Source organism: Bombus vancouverensis, chromosome 12, assembly GCF_051014615.1.
Source record: "Bombus vancouverensis nearcticus chromosome 12, iyBomVanc1_principal, whole genome shotgun sequence".
Lineage (NCBI taxonomy): Eukaryota > Metazoa > Arthropoda > Insecta > Hymenoptera > Apidae > Bombus > Bombus vancouverensis.
Window position 1 is genome coordinate 11,944,339 of NC_134922.1, and position 17,091 is coordinate 11,961,429.

The window sequence follows — 17,091 nt, forward strand, 5'->3', positions numbered from 1 at the left end:
TGTTGAAAACGTTTCGGTATATATTAATTTTAAATCAACTACACAGACTATTATTTTAAAAATAAATATGTAATATCTATTACTATTAGACATGTGCAAATGTTTTATATTATATTTGCATGTGCAAATTAAATCTAATAATTTTGAACACAATTTTTAATTAGTATATTTTTATATCAATTAAAGAGATGACAATAACCATTGACAGTTGTTATTAGTCCTATTCTCAGCATTTAAAAAATTAATAAAATTATATTTATCTAAAACATCCACAGTCTTTTACAAAATTATAACTACGCGAATCATATAGATTTTCTTTAAGCTACATAGTAATTAGATATGGTAATATTATGTAATTAGATTTATGAATTTCATTGAATTCAATTTGTTTTCCACCAATTTTACTACTCTTATATAGTTAAAATATTAATTTCCCAATAAATGATAAATTCATACAAAAGAGTATGGTTAAAAAGCTGCATTACAATAAACCTTTTTTTCGCACATGTGTACCATTTAGGTTTGCATTATTACTTTAATTGTAATTGAACAACTAAAGAAAAATCAGGTCGATTTCATCCAACTATGCTGATAAAATGAATTATGATCTATATATTTTGGTATTTCAAAGTACATATTTTATATTTATCTCATACTACACGTGTCTAATATTAATAAATAATATAATATAAATAACTTTCACTATTATCTTATACATTACATTTTTCATTCATACTTTTACCGCTGATCAATAACAATTTTGAAACATGCTTATACGTTTTCCAATGATCCATTTTGTTGTCATATACATTCGCTCATTTTTCAGATACTGCCATGAAATATATCTATAAATTAATACGATGATGCATTTATTTTACAAACTCATGATATAGGAACACAAACAGCAAATGTGTTGAAATATATAATAATATTTTGTGGATCACATCATTGTGGATCTATTGTATATATCTATTGTGTACACTCACGTGCATGATGATAAGAGAATAGAGGATAAACATAATTGTCTAACTTACACATCAACACATCTTAGTCAACTAAAATACATCTCTATAATACCTTTCCATATTGATTCAAATGGAACTAAAAATGAAAGTGTACATAATTTATAACGTTTAAATATTTTTGCTGTGTTACATCTACATGGATGAAGAGTTTGTGAAAATAAGAAATTTTCAAATATAAGCTTTATGAGAAAAATATTATCAATAAAAATCATAGATAGCATATGTCTTTTACTTTCTAACATCTAAGATCACAAATTTCTAGAATCACGAATATTCATTGTTAACGTTAAATAATAACAATATACATTTATTTGACAAAAATATACATTTTCTGAAAATATAGTAACGTAGTATTTTCAAATATAAAGTTTATAATAACAATTTTGTATCATACCTTCAAATTACGTATTATGGGCAATTTTGAGACGCCTTTTTGATATTTTTCAATTAATGTTTATGATAATTAATTACCAAACAAAAAACTGCGTATTCTTAATATTAATATTATTAAATTAATATTAATAAATATTATTAAATTAAAAAGTTAGAATCAGTACTTATGTGATCCAAGTGTGGTAAAAAGAAGAGGTTCTATTAACCATATTGTATAAGATTAAAAAGAGCATCGACATTTTCCTTCTCAGACTCTTGTTGCACAACCTGCGTAACGTTTTGCGTTAACAAAACTTGCTCTATTAAAACGGTCTCTGTATCAGGATGTTCCGAAACTGTAACATCTTCTTCTTTAATTACTCCTTCCTGTTCATTGTTCGATTTGATCACGTTTTTTCTTCGTTTCGTTCTCGGTCTATCCGTGTGTATCCTCATATGTCGTCGTAAATCATATTTGCCCACGAAACGAGCACTACAAATTTCACATCCGAATGGTTTTCCACCAGTATGAGTCCACATGTGGCGTCTCAACGCGGCACTAAAAGTAAACGCTATTCCGCAAACATTACAAACATATGGTTTTTCCCCAGTGTGTAGAAGACTATGATCTCTCAGAGTGGCCCTTTGGTTGAATCGCTTTCCGCAAACCTCGCACGTGTAGCTTCGCGGGTTTGAGTGGATTCTTACATGATTCAACAAATTTCCTTGTTGAGAGAACGATCGTCCACATATCTCGCATTTGAACGGTTTTTCACCTGTGTGAACGCGCATATGTGTCTCTAAAGTGCGATTATTTAGAAATCTTTTTCCACAAACTTTACAGGGATACTTGGGTAAGTGAAGACCTTGCGGATCCAAGTGTGTAATCAAGTGCCGCTTATAGTTACCTTTATGATTGAACAGTCGTGGACATTGACTACAGGAGTAAGGCGCACCGCGTATGTGTGTCGTAATGTGAGTTTCTAACTCTGATTTAACCTTGAATCTGAGGCCACATTTTGGACAACGATGCCTATGAAACTCCGTATGACACACCATATGCCTCTTTAAATACCTCTTCATCGTGTAAGCTTTGTTGCATATGAAACAGGAATAAGGGAACTGGCCTCTATGCGTTTTAACATGCGCACGCAATTCTCTATGACTCTGGCAGTCTTTCTCGCATACCACGCAAAAGAATGGACCGCTACTCGGCACATGATTGTCTATAGTATGCAACAAGACACCGGTCAGCTTATCGTAATTTTGCAAACATAGAGTGCACTGATACTGTATCACATCGTCTTCGAGTTTTATCTCCTTTATTCTCGTTATTGTATCATTCAAGCTACCTAATATATTATCTTTCGGGTCGACAAAATAATCAGAGTCAGAGTCGTCGCTCTCTTCTGGCTGTTGATTCGATTCCGGAGAATGTTTTTGTATGTTTTTCTCGTTTAGTCTTTCCATCGATTTTTCTTCCGGAATCGTAGGTTTCCAGGCCACCTCATCGTCGCTGATTTTATTATCTTCCCCCCTTGATTCCACAATCTTCTCGTTGCACACGGCATCTAAAAATTCTTCGTTATCCACAGTTTCGTGTAGGAGCTCCCCATTACAGTCAGCCTCGGTAATCTTTTTGCTATCTTCTAATTTAATCACAGTATCGCAAGAAAGCGTATTCTGCGTATTCACATGCTCTACATGCTCTAAAGAAACATCTTCCGGTATATACATTATGGTATAATCTAGCTGCTGGGATTCCAAAATTTTCGAAATTTCATCAGGTATCTCGTTCTTCAGCCGTTTGTCTTGATCGATCTCTGCTCCTGACAGCTTCGAAATGATAATACCTTTTAATCCAGATATGCTAGCCTTGTTAAATTCGCCATTTTCTTCTACCAGTTCGGACACGTCGAGCTCTAACGCTTGCTCTCCTTTGTCGTTTATAGTAATTCGCTCGGACAAAAATTCTTCCGAACTATCCACATCAATGGTAGGCTTAATATCTTCTTTGTTATCTAATAGTTTAATTTCTAACAATTCGTCTGATTGTTCTGAACAGTCTTGTTCAAAATCATTGTCCATTGCCTCCTCCTGAAAGGCAATACCAACAAGTTGGGAACGATGTTAATGCTTCCACATTACGTGCAATTACATGCTATGACGAAGTTAACGAAATTAAGAAAATGCAAGCATATAGCTGAGATTGGATCGATACAAGGAAGGTAACCTTTATGGGAAGATAATATAATAAGAACAATCAAATAAAATAAAAATTATTCTTCACTCTTTGAATATTGGTTGCTTAAATATGAGCGTATCGTACTATTATCATCCCGAAAGATTTTATTCTCTTACTATTTATATACTAATATCTTTGTATTTGATACATCCTTGTACAAATGATTTCTAAGGCTACTTTTTCAATATATAACTGATTTATTCGTAATAAAATATACAACTGCAAAGCTCTTTTTACATGATTAAATTATAATTGGAGCGAAACGGTAAGCTTGTTACTAAATATTAATTAGTATACGCAACAAATAAATTTCGTTCCATATCACCGGTATATTTTGTACGTAGTAACAAAAGAAACAAGTATAAAATATTGTTTAAAAATATAAAAGTTGGCCACGAATTTTTGATAACGAATTGTAAAATTATGAAACATATCAAATTTTGTACTTAGTATACACCTGCATTAATTTTAATGTTAAATGATTAATCAAATTAATTTAATTAATGCATTTTAATAATAACCTTTCAACTGCCTTAGCTTCTTAAAACATCATTATTTTCAATATAAGTCACTGATCACTATAATTTATTCAGTACTACTTTATACATATATTTGCAAGCAAATAGAAATTAAGTAAATGTAATTACATGTCTGCAAATAAATAAAATTCATTAACATTCAATATTAACATATACCTATATTAACGTCATGTGTTTACACTTTCTTTTATTTACACTAGACATCTATGAAAATTAACTATTTACTGAGAATGAACAAGGTAATAGAATTAAAATCGAAAAATTAGTAATGTCAATCAGTTATGTCGACATTACATAACAAAGCATTGTCTTTGTATATATTATGCAACTAGAACTTATAACTCCAATATTAATGAACTAACAGTATTTAGGTTAAAAAGTATAACATATGAAGATCAAAAACATGTTTTTGCATTTACAAAACTTTTTAACATAAGAAAATCACTACATTGTAAAATAATGTAATCTTAATTATATAATTACAAAGGCCAGGTATCTTACCTTTATGTTATAGCGAATTTGTGTTTCAAACATTTTGCGGAGTTTCCTTTCAGTAGCTTGAACTTGCAACTTGAAATCATAAAATGCATCTGTGCGATAAGCACACTTTGCGCAAAGCATATTTGGTAACCCATCGAACCTGTCAATCTATTTAAAAAAAGTAAACTATATTAACCAAGCTAGCTGATATGTATAATGTAACTTATACAGTATAGTTAATACAAAACAAGTTTCCTATTTAACATTTCTTGTATTATATCTCATTAGTCAATTTGAAATCTAATACAAGAAAAAGTAACTCACATTTTACTTTGAAATTCTATTTATATTCATAATACATTCATTGTATTCATAATACAATTAACCAACAAATTAGTATATAATGTTATTATAACTATCTCTTTTGTAACTTTAATCCTACATGTAAAACTTTACTGTAATACTTTATATAACATAACATAAATTAATCTTGTTCGACTTATTTATTTCTAAAAATTTAGATTACAATGGAATAAATGTCATTCAATTGAATTTAATTACAAAGTTTATTTTTTCCATTTAAACATCTGTATCTTGTTATCGCAAAATAAATAGCAGGTATATCTAATAAATGAATATTTGATGACACCATTTTAAGGTTATGTTACAAAATTACAAATTTATGCACGATTAACTATAATAAAAGAATGACTGACTACTTAACAAAGCAAGAAACAGAAAATATATTAACCAAATGATATTTTATAACTAACCTCTATCGATGCAAGCTCTGCAAGTTTATTAGGCAAATTTTTTTGACTAATCGTGTCATCATCGTACATAGGAAGAAGAACGCCGTCAACTTTCATGCACGCTCGACACATGTCGGCACAGCTAATTTCCCAATTCATCGTTACCTTCGATATCCTAAGACTAGTAAAATAAGATTTTCACAACGTTCGTGCTCACTTAGAAATAAATGCATTTCACATTTTCTGGTTAGCGTCTTGTTTCCTATGGGACATCACCGTCAGTCAACATAAAGTTCAGTCATTAACTATAGATAGAGCTTATAGTTCACGCGTATGTTGAAGCGACATCTGACGCGTATCATTTTAGATATAAACGTACAATAAATTAGAGGAGAGTAATTTGTATCGATTAATTAATTTTGATGATTTCCATTTCATTTAAGTGCTATGTACATTTTTTTTTACAAACAGAACATAAATTTAAAGCGAGCATGATACTTTACGAGTGAATGCAGTTACACATATATGCAGTTTGTTTTTAAACAAATACTTATTTTGAATTTCAACTTCGTCAAGAGAAATTATAAAATTTTGAAAGGTATTTGAATAGATATTCTTATTAGAAAATGATTTTAAATGTTGACATTTTTATATTGCAGTCGATGTTATTTCCTTTTTAATTAAATATTTATTATCGAATGAATCGAAGAAATATGTGTAAATGGAATAATTCATATGTGTATTTTCCTGGACAATGTAGTGGACTGAAGTTTACAGCAGAAAGTCGGACATTCAAAAATTGTAGCAACAATTGTCTGGTATTTTACTTTTATTTTATTATTTTATAATATTATTATGGATAAAAATGTGACAGATAATACATAGTATATTTACGATACAGTATATTTACGAAAGGAAGGATTTACGATATAAACATTTCGCTTTTTTACGATGACGACCCTAAACTGCATAAATATTAATTGTGTGGATTGAGGATACATAACCGTTAAGTATTAAGTTATTGTATATTTCTCTATGTTTTTGATCACGATATTCAAAAAATTGATTTTTTATAGAGTATTTAACAAAAGTAGTAAAATATAATTTGTTGAGTGTACTATTATAGCCGTAAAGGTTAACACAGAATAGTATATACATAGATTTCAATTTTGAAATGAAATTCATTATTATATATACATATGTGTACACACTATCGTTTAAGTAACAAACGCTTATTTAAAACAATATGCGAACATATATAACTTTGATCATTGTTATCGGAAAATGTTAAAAGAGCAAGTTATAATGCAATTATGTCATAAAATAAAATCTTTTACTAGTACTCTCGATCTGTATAAAGGGAAGTTAGCTTGGTCAGGTTAAAGGCCAGTACTTATCACGACATTTCGAGAATCGAGGCTATTAGTTGCCCCGGGGATAAAGATGACAAGGTGTTCTTGAGTCACGTAGATAGTAACATAAATAGTTAAGGTCACTTGTATGCAACGCGTTATTAAAAAAGAAAAAGAAAGGAAAATTGTCTTCCGTGAACTTTCTGCACATATGCGTGTACGTTTCTTATTACGCAGATATACGATTTTATGCAGATATCCATTCACATATAAAACTGGTATTTATAAAATAAAAAGCATTAATTGCGCACATTATTATATATTATACAATGAATTGATTCATTCATTTGTGAAATTGATGGAACCTGAGTCTTTTATACACCGAGTTCATCGAATTTCACTTCTGAATATTTTCAAAACGGATTTTATTTTTTTATTTAGAAATTGACCGCATAATATAGTAAAGGTACGATTAAGTATCCTAGACTTTTCTTTTCTCTTTTCGAAGCTTGGAACACTAAAAAAATTAGGCATCACGGTTTGATTCTTATGAAAAATTATTTAAATTATTAAAATTTGGGAAGAGATACGAAGGATCAGAGAAATAAGAGCTGAATAATGATATTAGGATATAAGTACCTATAAATATGAAGCGCTGTGATAATGTAGGAAAGGCAAACAATAAGGTGCGAAGTACGAATATAGGATCTCCCTAACACTGATGGTATGCTGAAGTGCGAATCTCCACCTAAATTCAAGATAGCGAAGTGCCCTTAATGACATCAGATATTGCAGTACATTGGCGTTTAAATGGCAGCTAAATTATTGACAAAAACATTTATTTGTCGCCTTGAGAACTTTGACAATTTTCGGATAACTTTCTGTTGAAACAAGTATCGTTAATTAACAAAGTCGTGCTGCTGATATCTGCGGTTTTCTAATGAGACTTACTTTTGGATCTTGTGTACCGAATATAATACGAGGAATTTTTGCCTGAGAAATTCTTCTACATGCTTCTTATTCATTTGATACTTTCTATTTTCCGAGAACTATTATATTTTTCTTACATCAGATAAGAGAAGAAAGGGTAGAGAATTTTCAATGGAATCGCAATTCTCCGTAGAAAACAATTTTCTTCCATTTTATTTTAAAAACTTTAATCAAAATGAGGCTACGCGGTAGTTCATTTATTAAGAACAATTTATGATAGTTTATAGAATATTTTTGTTCATTTAAAACTTGAAGATATTTCATGATTTGCTAATATGTAATAACAAATTTAAATCATAGTAAGATTTCATAAGAACATTCGTGTACTAATTTTGAAAGTTAGTACGAATTACAAAATGAAATTATACCTACTTCAGATAACTTAATTACCGGCAAAAAGATATGAAATGCTCATCCTTGATGGCGAGGACGATTCGAAAGACTAACTTTTAATAGCTGACAGAGTTATATTTTCAGATATTATAAGACTATTTAGGAATTGTGACGGACTACGAAAAAATAAAACTTTAAATTTACTAAATAAATAGACGCCTAAATGAGTTACGACATTTATTAACATTATTAAAAAGACAGATGTGTGCAAGTTCTAATTAGCTTCGTTAATTACTCGAGTAATATTACAAAATGTAGCTGAAGCTAGAATATTTGCTACTTTCATATTTATCGCGTAATCGTTCTATCATATTTTAGATTAAACTTATCCTGAACGAAAAATGTTTCTTTTTCTTTCAAAGGAAAGAAGTTGGAAGCTTCAAGTGGTAATTTTTATATTCTTTAAAAAAAGTTATATTCATAATCAAGAGAAAAAAAAAATGATTTCAAGCTCCATTTTTCTGTCTTTATCTGAAAATATTTTTTTAGGAAAAACCGTCTTCTAAATTTGAAGATGAAAAATCGGTAGTAGTTAATCCATCGAAGATCATAAGATTCAAGGGAAGCAGAACATTACCCGGTGAAAGAATTTGTACAGTCGATCATCAATCTTCTACACAATTGCCAACATTTACAGTATTCTTCTACTGCAGCATGAATGCCCACTTCATTTTATACTTCGTTGGAAAATGGTATATGCTTAGTATTATATAGCGTGATTTTAACTAAGTAAATGTTAATAATTATGCCTCTCACGTATTCAACATTCATAATAATTATTTTTAAAGTCGAGGTGAACAGCGGCAGCATTAATCTTATTTTATATACTTCATACTTCTAATTAAAAGTGATGTTGCGTTTTTCATATCGATTATCTGTCTCATATATGGTATGCAATATGAACATTTATTTGTAAATTTATTGATTTCCGTTACTCGTAAATTTCGTCCTCTGTATGAAAAGATTTTAGTCTTCCTTTCTACGTAATGTAATAAATTAAGGCAAAAATAATTCTCAACTGAGTTGATAAATAATGCATTAAGTTACTAATATTTATTGGTTCACAGCGGATTGCAGACTTTTGTACAAATTCATATTTTTATGAACTCGGTTCACGAAATAGAAACTAAGTGATGATTCAGTGTATCTATTAAAAATTAAAACGGATGCAGTACTTTCTGTACTTTATATATTTTTGCATAATCTGTAGATTTTTGCATCTTTAAATTTTGCGTAAACACATCATAAATTGTACAATATCAGAAAACTTGGAATTCATATACTGATTCGATCAACGTTTGAAACTTTAATTTTGTATTACAACGACATATGTTTAAAAAGGTCGTCGAAGGTAGTTGGGAATTTTACTTTTGTACGATTTACGGCATAAATTCATTCTGTATGTAGGTACAAGGAACGTCTGTAAACCATGAGCAATTCAGATGATCAGGAATGACTAATAACGGATGTCATAAGATCGATAGTTTGGAAAATGTGCGAAGGAGTTTATAAATGGCAAGTAAGCTGATGTTGCGTTACTTTGAAAAATGGGAAACATTGTTCCTAGAGGGTCTGTCACAGAATAGAGAAGACAGAAGTACGTTCTACTGATTCTGAGATGACTGTGAGTAACAACGTAGCACTTAACCAAAACCCTGAAATGGATTGCTTTACTAACTTAACCACCGATTCCATAAAAAGCTATTTTTTACATTTTTAGCATATGTGACGTATGTGATCAAATCTTTTTATTAAAGGGACTTTTGTAATCTGACTCGAGGATTTTACCTTCTCAAAGCAGATTAGAAAAGAAACAATTTTTTATTCCAAAAGACAAATTAGTTGTTTATATAATTTTATTATATATATATATATATATAAACTACAAGAAGGAATATTTAAAATGTCATCGAGCGTCAGAATTTAGAAACTTGATCGTTCGAGAGCAACTCCTTGTTTATTTTAATTAAAAGCAAACAACAACGGGGAAAGTATAAACGTATGGCGTCAACAAGCAAGATACAGAGAATTGCGCGTATGTGTCGATATTTGTTGATTTATTTTTGAGGGCAGAAGATCCGTACGAACAAAAGCAGTGTTCGTTAACTTTCATATTGTCCTTACTTATTACCATTCTTAATTGGATACTGTTTAATCCTATATGCCTCGATATTCATTCCTTGAAAGCATTCTAAATAGCATCTGATAACAAATTCATCTGATATAAAATATTCAATATTGAAAGAACATGTATTGTTAAAATATTCACTATTAAAAGAAAGCTAAGAGCTACGATCGTGTTTACGTTAAAAAGTATTTACGTTCATCTAACGTTTGTTAAAAAGACAAAAGACGAGTGCTTTCTAGATTCCTTTCAACGCTGAATTACTCAAATTAATAATCGCTTGATACTAACGATAAGTGAAATCCGCAAATAGGCTATCTCGATATCATATTCAAAATGGAAAAGAAAATCGAATTTCTCTGTTCTCTCTCGTAGCAGTTGCTATGCTTTTAATTCTACGTTCCATCTCGTTCGTACGAATGATCATTTTCGAATCTTTTTCGAGGTCCAGCGCGAACACGTTCCAGGTAGCAACGTCTATCGATTCGGTATGTTTGATTCATCGATGTTAGACGATGACAAACACAGTCGCTGGTACATGCCACAGGCAATGGACGGGTTGCAATTTCTACAATAACATTTGACGCAGTGCGAGAGTACCGAGTATGGTGATATCGACAGGGATGGCCAGAGTGAACTTTGTCTTGGATATCTCGTGGCTCCAAAGAAAATGAGGGAAAAGACCAGGAGAGTAAGGAAGGTTATCGGGAAGCTGTTTTCGTGGCTCATCCTGCGATGAAAAGTCGATCGGCCGAGAGAAGAGGATCAACACCTCTTTTCGAAACGTACCGGCGGCCCATCCCTAGGCGGCGAGAAGCTCGATCAGCGCTTGCGCCCCGATGCCAGCTATAAGAATCTGACCGGCGCTCGTAGGGACTTCAGTCCACCCCGTGGTACCGGTGTCGCGTTCCTAGTTTCGTTGCTTTTTTCCTTCCCCTGAGCCCTTTCGTGGACGACGTTGTCGCTATGTTGCTTTTCCCGTATCAGTGACAAAGAACGAACGATAAGGCGAGAGAGAGAGAGAGAGAGAGAGAGAGAGGAAGAGAGAGAGAGGGAGGGAGGGAGTGTGTGTGTGTGTGTATGTAAGGGTAAAAAGAGAAAGAGAGAGAGGGAGAGAGCGTGATCATTCCCTGGCGCGCGCGGCACCAGCGAGCAAGGCGACTGGCGAAAGAGAGTGGAGTACGAGAAGTGGAGAACTCGGGGGAAACAGGAGAAAGACAGAGAAAGAAAGATAGCGCGCCACTGAGAAAAAGAGCAGCTTTTCCTCCCTTCTCCGGCTTTCTGAAGCGATAGACAGGACAGCGTCGTCAACGTCAGCAGCGACGTCGGCATCCTGGACGATCAGCGTACGTTCACATCGAAAGAAACGTCCATATTTTGCTAGTAGTTGCCTGTTATTTTCATCTATTCGCCTTTAGTGATCGTGATTGTCGTTGCAAAGCTTCGTCGTAAATAGCATTCTTTCTGAAATTTGTAGCCAACGGTGCGACGGACCAGTCTGCCGCGGTGAAAAGACGTAAATGCAACGCGTGTATTATTCGTCGTCCTCGCTGTTTCCTGAATAAGCTTCGACAAAGACTGCGAAAGAAAGTAAGGAGAGAAATTTTCTACTCTCTTTTCGTAACCTTTGAAACCGACGAAACTGGACATATCCGTGTCTCTAGTCGTATTCATACAGTAGACGTGCATGTCGATTCGCGTTGCCAGGCTTTCCGCGCTTTCATTTTTCTTGCCAACAAGTTTTACGGCATTGTACCGCGAGACCAGCATCCGCTATTCGTTGTCATCGAAACGATTGCTGTATCTTAATCAATAGAAACTCGATCGAGCGTTCACTAGATCCGATTTCGAAATATTCGAACTCGAGATAGAAGTTTTCGCTTTAAGGATCTATCATTGCAAGCCTTTGAAGGCGTAACTGTTAATTAATTCCAGCACGCCTTTGAATTTCTTTTTCTAATTTCAATTCACGACGCTTCCATAAACGTTCTATTGACTTCGAACTTTGAAACTAAAAGTTCCTCGATACCTTTCCTAGACGACATTTACCGCGATGTTTTACTTTTTCGTGGACAAAGAGCTTTTTTAAAGCGAAAGCAGAGTAACGTAGCTATTGGCCCGTGTTGAACGATAATTCGATATTTTCTTAGTTGTCAAACAACATTATCATAAAGATACCTTGCCAGTACGTTAAATGATACTTTACTACGGTATAAACGTAGACAAATTGATACAAGATGTCGTTTGATTCTTAATTTTTGGTCAATATCGATATTTGCAAAAGAGTTCATTAAACGTTTGCATGAACGTTCATTTACTATGTTCTAGCTTTCATAGCGTTAATCAAAGAGAATTTAGAGAGAGATATAGCACACAAAATTAACATTAGAGTATGTGTTTGAGCAATTACGTCATTTGAATGACTCGTTAATTTTCCAATGGATGCAATAATTTTTACTTAATGCAATTTAGATTGTTTACTTCTGTCAACTGTACCTTCATTGATAACTTTGTTGTATTCCCACAATTATCTTTCTATCCTTCTTAGACTTACTTTTTCTCTTACTTTGTAGTACCGACTTGAGTTTATTAGCCACGGTGAACACAAAAGGAAAGAAAAAGTTGAGTAAGAGTTTGAAATGGAATCTAGATAGCAGTAATTATACAACGCTACAGTAAGCACGATGGAGGATTAAACTAATTGAAATTTTATCTAATAAGCATTCGATGTTTAATCGCATCTGCTTTATAATTTAAGTAATCTGCCTTTAATATAGAGTTTTGCATGATTTGGACTCTTTCAAACGTATGATATTTGCGTTTTAATAACACAGCACAACATACCATAATTGTCTGTTAAGCGAAACAATGAAATAGCTATTTACTCACAAACGATTATTCGCATAGTTCTGGAAAGAGAGGTATGTTTTAAAAACAGCATGAAATTGATTCTCAGTGGTTTGTAAGTTCGTACATTCTTCATAATGTGATAATAATGACGCTTTAATCGAAAATCCATCGAATTTCTGTCAATTAGCATTCTCTTGGTGGAAACATACAACAATCTTCTATTTGTTGAGTCGTTAACTTATTTAATTGATATTAACTGTATTTTCACATATTTTAATATTACACGTTAACCGGTTTTTGCTCTTCAAAATATAAAACACGATGAAGAATTTTGGATTTACTACTAAGATAATTACGGTCCATTAAGTATTATGTACCTCTAATTAATTATACTTCTTGATAATCTTAATTATTCATCAATACTCGCTAATATTCGATAGTTCTAAGTATTAATAAAATATCTAAGTAGCATTTATCGAACAATATCGAAGGAATATTTAACAATTTTATTAAAAATTGCTGACTTTAGTGGAATTTGTGAATTTCCTTCAAATATTCACATCATGTTTTTTCTCGCAATTTTCTTTTATTATCGGTGATTTCTGTCGTATAATAGGTCATCAAATTGATCGAACAACGACTGATCTCTCACGGTTTACAATCGCCAGCCACGTGATTGTTTTCCGTGTGCTGTTCGATAGATTTGAAATCATAATGGAACGCTGGCTCGTATTCTCTTCTAATCAATTGTAAATTTTCTAACGGTTTACAATTGAAATTTGATTATATACTCCGGCAACTTTAACATAACTGAACGATCAGTAGTTTCCAACTATCGATCCTAGCAGGTTCATCTCCAACTTTAGAAATAAAGGCTGAGCCTCGACCAATATGTCAAATGTTAATGTCGCTGGATCGTAACATTTTCTGACAGTTACTTAAGACGCCAATAAAAGCGTAAATATACGTTATAGTTAGCGTTTCGTCCGGTATTGTGACGAGAAAATAACTACTTTCAGCTGCTGAATGTAACTATTGCTATACTGAAAATGTTTACGAAAAATTCGAAGGCGAAAAAACGTATAAAAAGGGTTTGGAATTTAATAGAAATAACATTCTTCTTACATTCGATCTTTTTAGTTGTATTCGCGAAGATACGAATTTTCTATCATAAGATTTTCTAGACTTTCCTCTATTTTTCTTTCGTCTGCGTTTGTAGATGAAAAATTGCGGGGAACGCGGAGAATATCTAAAAATATAAGACACTGAAAGTACTCGGATCCTATTATTACTTACATTCCATTTCTTTAATTGTATTCATGAAAATATGAATTTGCATAAAAATTCGTAGTCGCGGTTACTCTCTTTCTCCGTTCGTTCTTTAAAACTTTCTTTTCTTTCTTTATCGCCTGTTTCAACTTGCCTTTGGTTTCCTCAATTTTCTCAGCATTTTTTTCAAATCTAGTAAAATTATAATTAACCCTAGAAATAGGAAAGGATTCTATACCTTCAACTTCGTACCTCGTTTATAGCCGTGGAAACAATAGCAGTTGATAAAATGCGTGTTTAACTGTGCATTCTTTTCGCGTTCTCGCTCAGTGAAAAGTTTCTAATGGCATTATAGAAAGCGATGTCAGTGCAGTCTCGCATTTTACGTTTTAATTAATGAAATATATCTTCCGACACATTAATTTATAAACTTTTCCTTCCATAGATTACGACGAATACCTACACTCTGTCGATCTGGAAAACAGGCAAAAACATGCGTGATCGGTAAAAAGTGAGCTTAAGCGTGTTTTGAACTGTCTAGGACAAAGCAATTCGAAGAGAGGAATGCAATCAGCTTTATGTACTTACGTGCAACTATTTCATTTACAATTCAAAGTTTAATACCGGTAGTTGCTCTAAAACATGGCACATATATATATACATCACTCAAAGCACTATCAAGGGAAAAATACACTTGTATATATGTACGCTATATACGTTTCATCGTATAGAACATTAAGCGACTAATGGAATTACAATGAAACAGAACTTATTATTATTAACCAATGATGGATTATCGTTTCAATTTCACGTAACTATAATAGTAGCACAATTGATCAATTTATCAATATATAGCGTGACTAACATAGTTGGTTGGCAAAGTTCGACCAATATTTGTCCAGTGTGAATAGTTTCTGTCTGAGATATGTCGTTTCATAAGTCATGCACGCGAACTTGAATAGAAAGCAGCAAAATATCACGGTATCACTGAAAAGTTAGGGCATCTATCTGTTGTTTTCGGCTTCGATAACGTATTTTTCAATTTTTACTCTCTATTGACACGATATATATATCCTGAAATTTATTTGTTTTCAATAGAATATATTACTCTATTTTTATGTCATAAAAAAAGATTTTTGTAAAATCGCGACAGACTCGAAAAGATATTATCTCGAGAAATATCTTACGGGTAATAATTGCTTAAACTATTTACTTTAATGTATGTTATTTCTTTGATGCGGTGTTTTTCATTTGCTTAGCATTGTAGCGTATCTGTCTGAAAGTCGTCTCTTTGAAAGTCTTAAAGCTTTTCCGCGGAAAAGACTTTAAAACGTTAAGCAGAGTGGGCAAGTCTTTATTTAATCGTTCATTGTCGTTTTATCAGGAAATTGTATAACGCTTTAATAAGGAAAGGAATATTCCAAAGTACATAAATAGGAACCGAGCGTGTCTGTCTAGACTTTTCTAAATATTTACATTCATCTTTAACACTCCTGTAAAGTAAAATTACGCACAAATATTTACATTTGTACGCACGCATAAAAAGTAACTCGATTATCTTCGTTAATTCTAGAGACACGAAAAAAATTTCATTCACAAAAGTTGATCGACGTAGAAGAGGCCATAAAGCATGCTGACATCAAAATAGAAGAAAGTTTCAAACAAGTTTTATCAAAAAACGAGAGCATGTGTCGATACTTTTTGTCGTCATTGTGCTTTTTAGCGATACGCTACAATTTATCATATCTGCAGTACAATGGTAGATATCTAGGAGATTTCAATGACCTATAGCACAAGGTCAAGCCGATGACAAATAAAACGGCAGACCACCGATTCCCAAGTCACAAAGGGTTGCTCGAAGTGGTATAGTGTACGTTTGCGTCGGCAGACGTGACATTGCAATCGACAGATGAAAGGGACTCGTACATTTCTTATCACTTCCGGATTGATCGGAGCACACGTTGCGATCGTTCGTCTTTGTTTCATGCCTTCCGACGTATTTGGCTTCTTTTTTCCTGCTACGCGATACGTCTTGGCGTTCTCTGAAGAAGTAACTTAAGTGGCGTTACGTCGAACGGACGAGCTGTTCACGAAATTGGCTCGCCACAACCTATCTACCCATTCGGGAAGGTCCTATTGATTATAGCTTTTACTGTGCGTGTATTATGCGCAAAGCATCCATCATATCGCTACATTACTTAGCGAATAATACAACGACAATGTTAGAAGGTAGGAAACAAGGAGCCATTCATTGCAGCGTATGCTACAATTAATGCGGAAGTGATAAGAAGCGCATGAACCCCGCCAATCCGATAATTGCAAATAGACGACGCCACTCTGGAAGTCTCTCGTGAATCGTCGAATAAGAATCATTATTTTTATTTTATCATTATTATCTTACGCTCTTATTTAGCAGCGAATAATTTTGCGCCATGAACTATCGAGATCATCCAATAGTTTCTTTGAAGATAAAAGAACAGAGAATGTCATTTAAAAAGATAGATACGATCTTGAAACGTTGAAAATTAATCTCAACCTAATCCTTCTGAGAGATTGTTACTAATATTATGACGTGATTAAATTGATTTAATACGATTAATAACTTGATTAATATGATGAATGTAATCCATCGTTAATTCGTGCATTTTAGTGAAATTTAATTTGCCGTCGTTATAGATCGATTAAAGCGTTTGGATACT

The 17,091-nt window shown here is 32.7% G+C and overlaps 2 protein-coding genes across 3 annotated transcripts in view; one reads left to right on the forward strand and one right to left on the reverse strand.

Moving 5' to 3' along the window:
* Positions 1-592: 592 nt before the first annotated feature.
* LOC117155269 (uncharacterized) lies at positions 593-5,710 on the reverse strand. 2 transcript variants are annotated; one of them, XM_033331075.2, is made up of 3 exons: positions 5,435-5,710; positions 4,683-4,829; positions 593-3,494 (listed from the first exon to the last, which is right to left on the reverse strand). In XM_033331075.2, exons 1-3 carry the CDS (start codon positions 5,570-5,572, stop codon positions 1,620-1,622), a joined length of 2,160 nt encoding a protein of 719 aa, XP_033186966.2. In that variant the 5' UTR covers positions 5,573-5,710; the 3' UTR covers positions 593-1,619. The 2 variants fall into 2 exon arrangements, with proteins under 2 accessions (XP_033186966.2, XP_076479454.1); XM_076623339.1 differs by lacking the exons at positions 4,683-4,829; positions 5,435-5,710 and adding an exon at positions 4,164-4,281.
* A 5,629-nt stretch (positions 5,711-11,339) lies between these two features.
* LOC117155109 (metabotropic glutamate receptor 8) overlaps positions 11,340-17,091 on the forward strand; it is a 43,324-nt gene continuing 37,572 nt past the window's right edge. The window contains exon 1 of the mRNA XM_033330692.2: positions 11,340-11,619. The gene's annotated coding sequence lies outside the window, so the exon portion shown is untranslated. The remainder of the gene's footprint in view (positions 11,620-17,091) is intronic.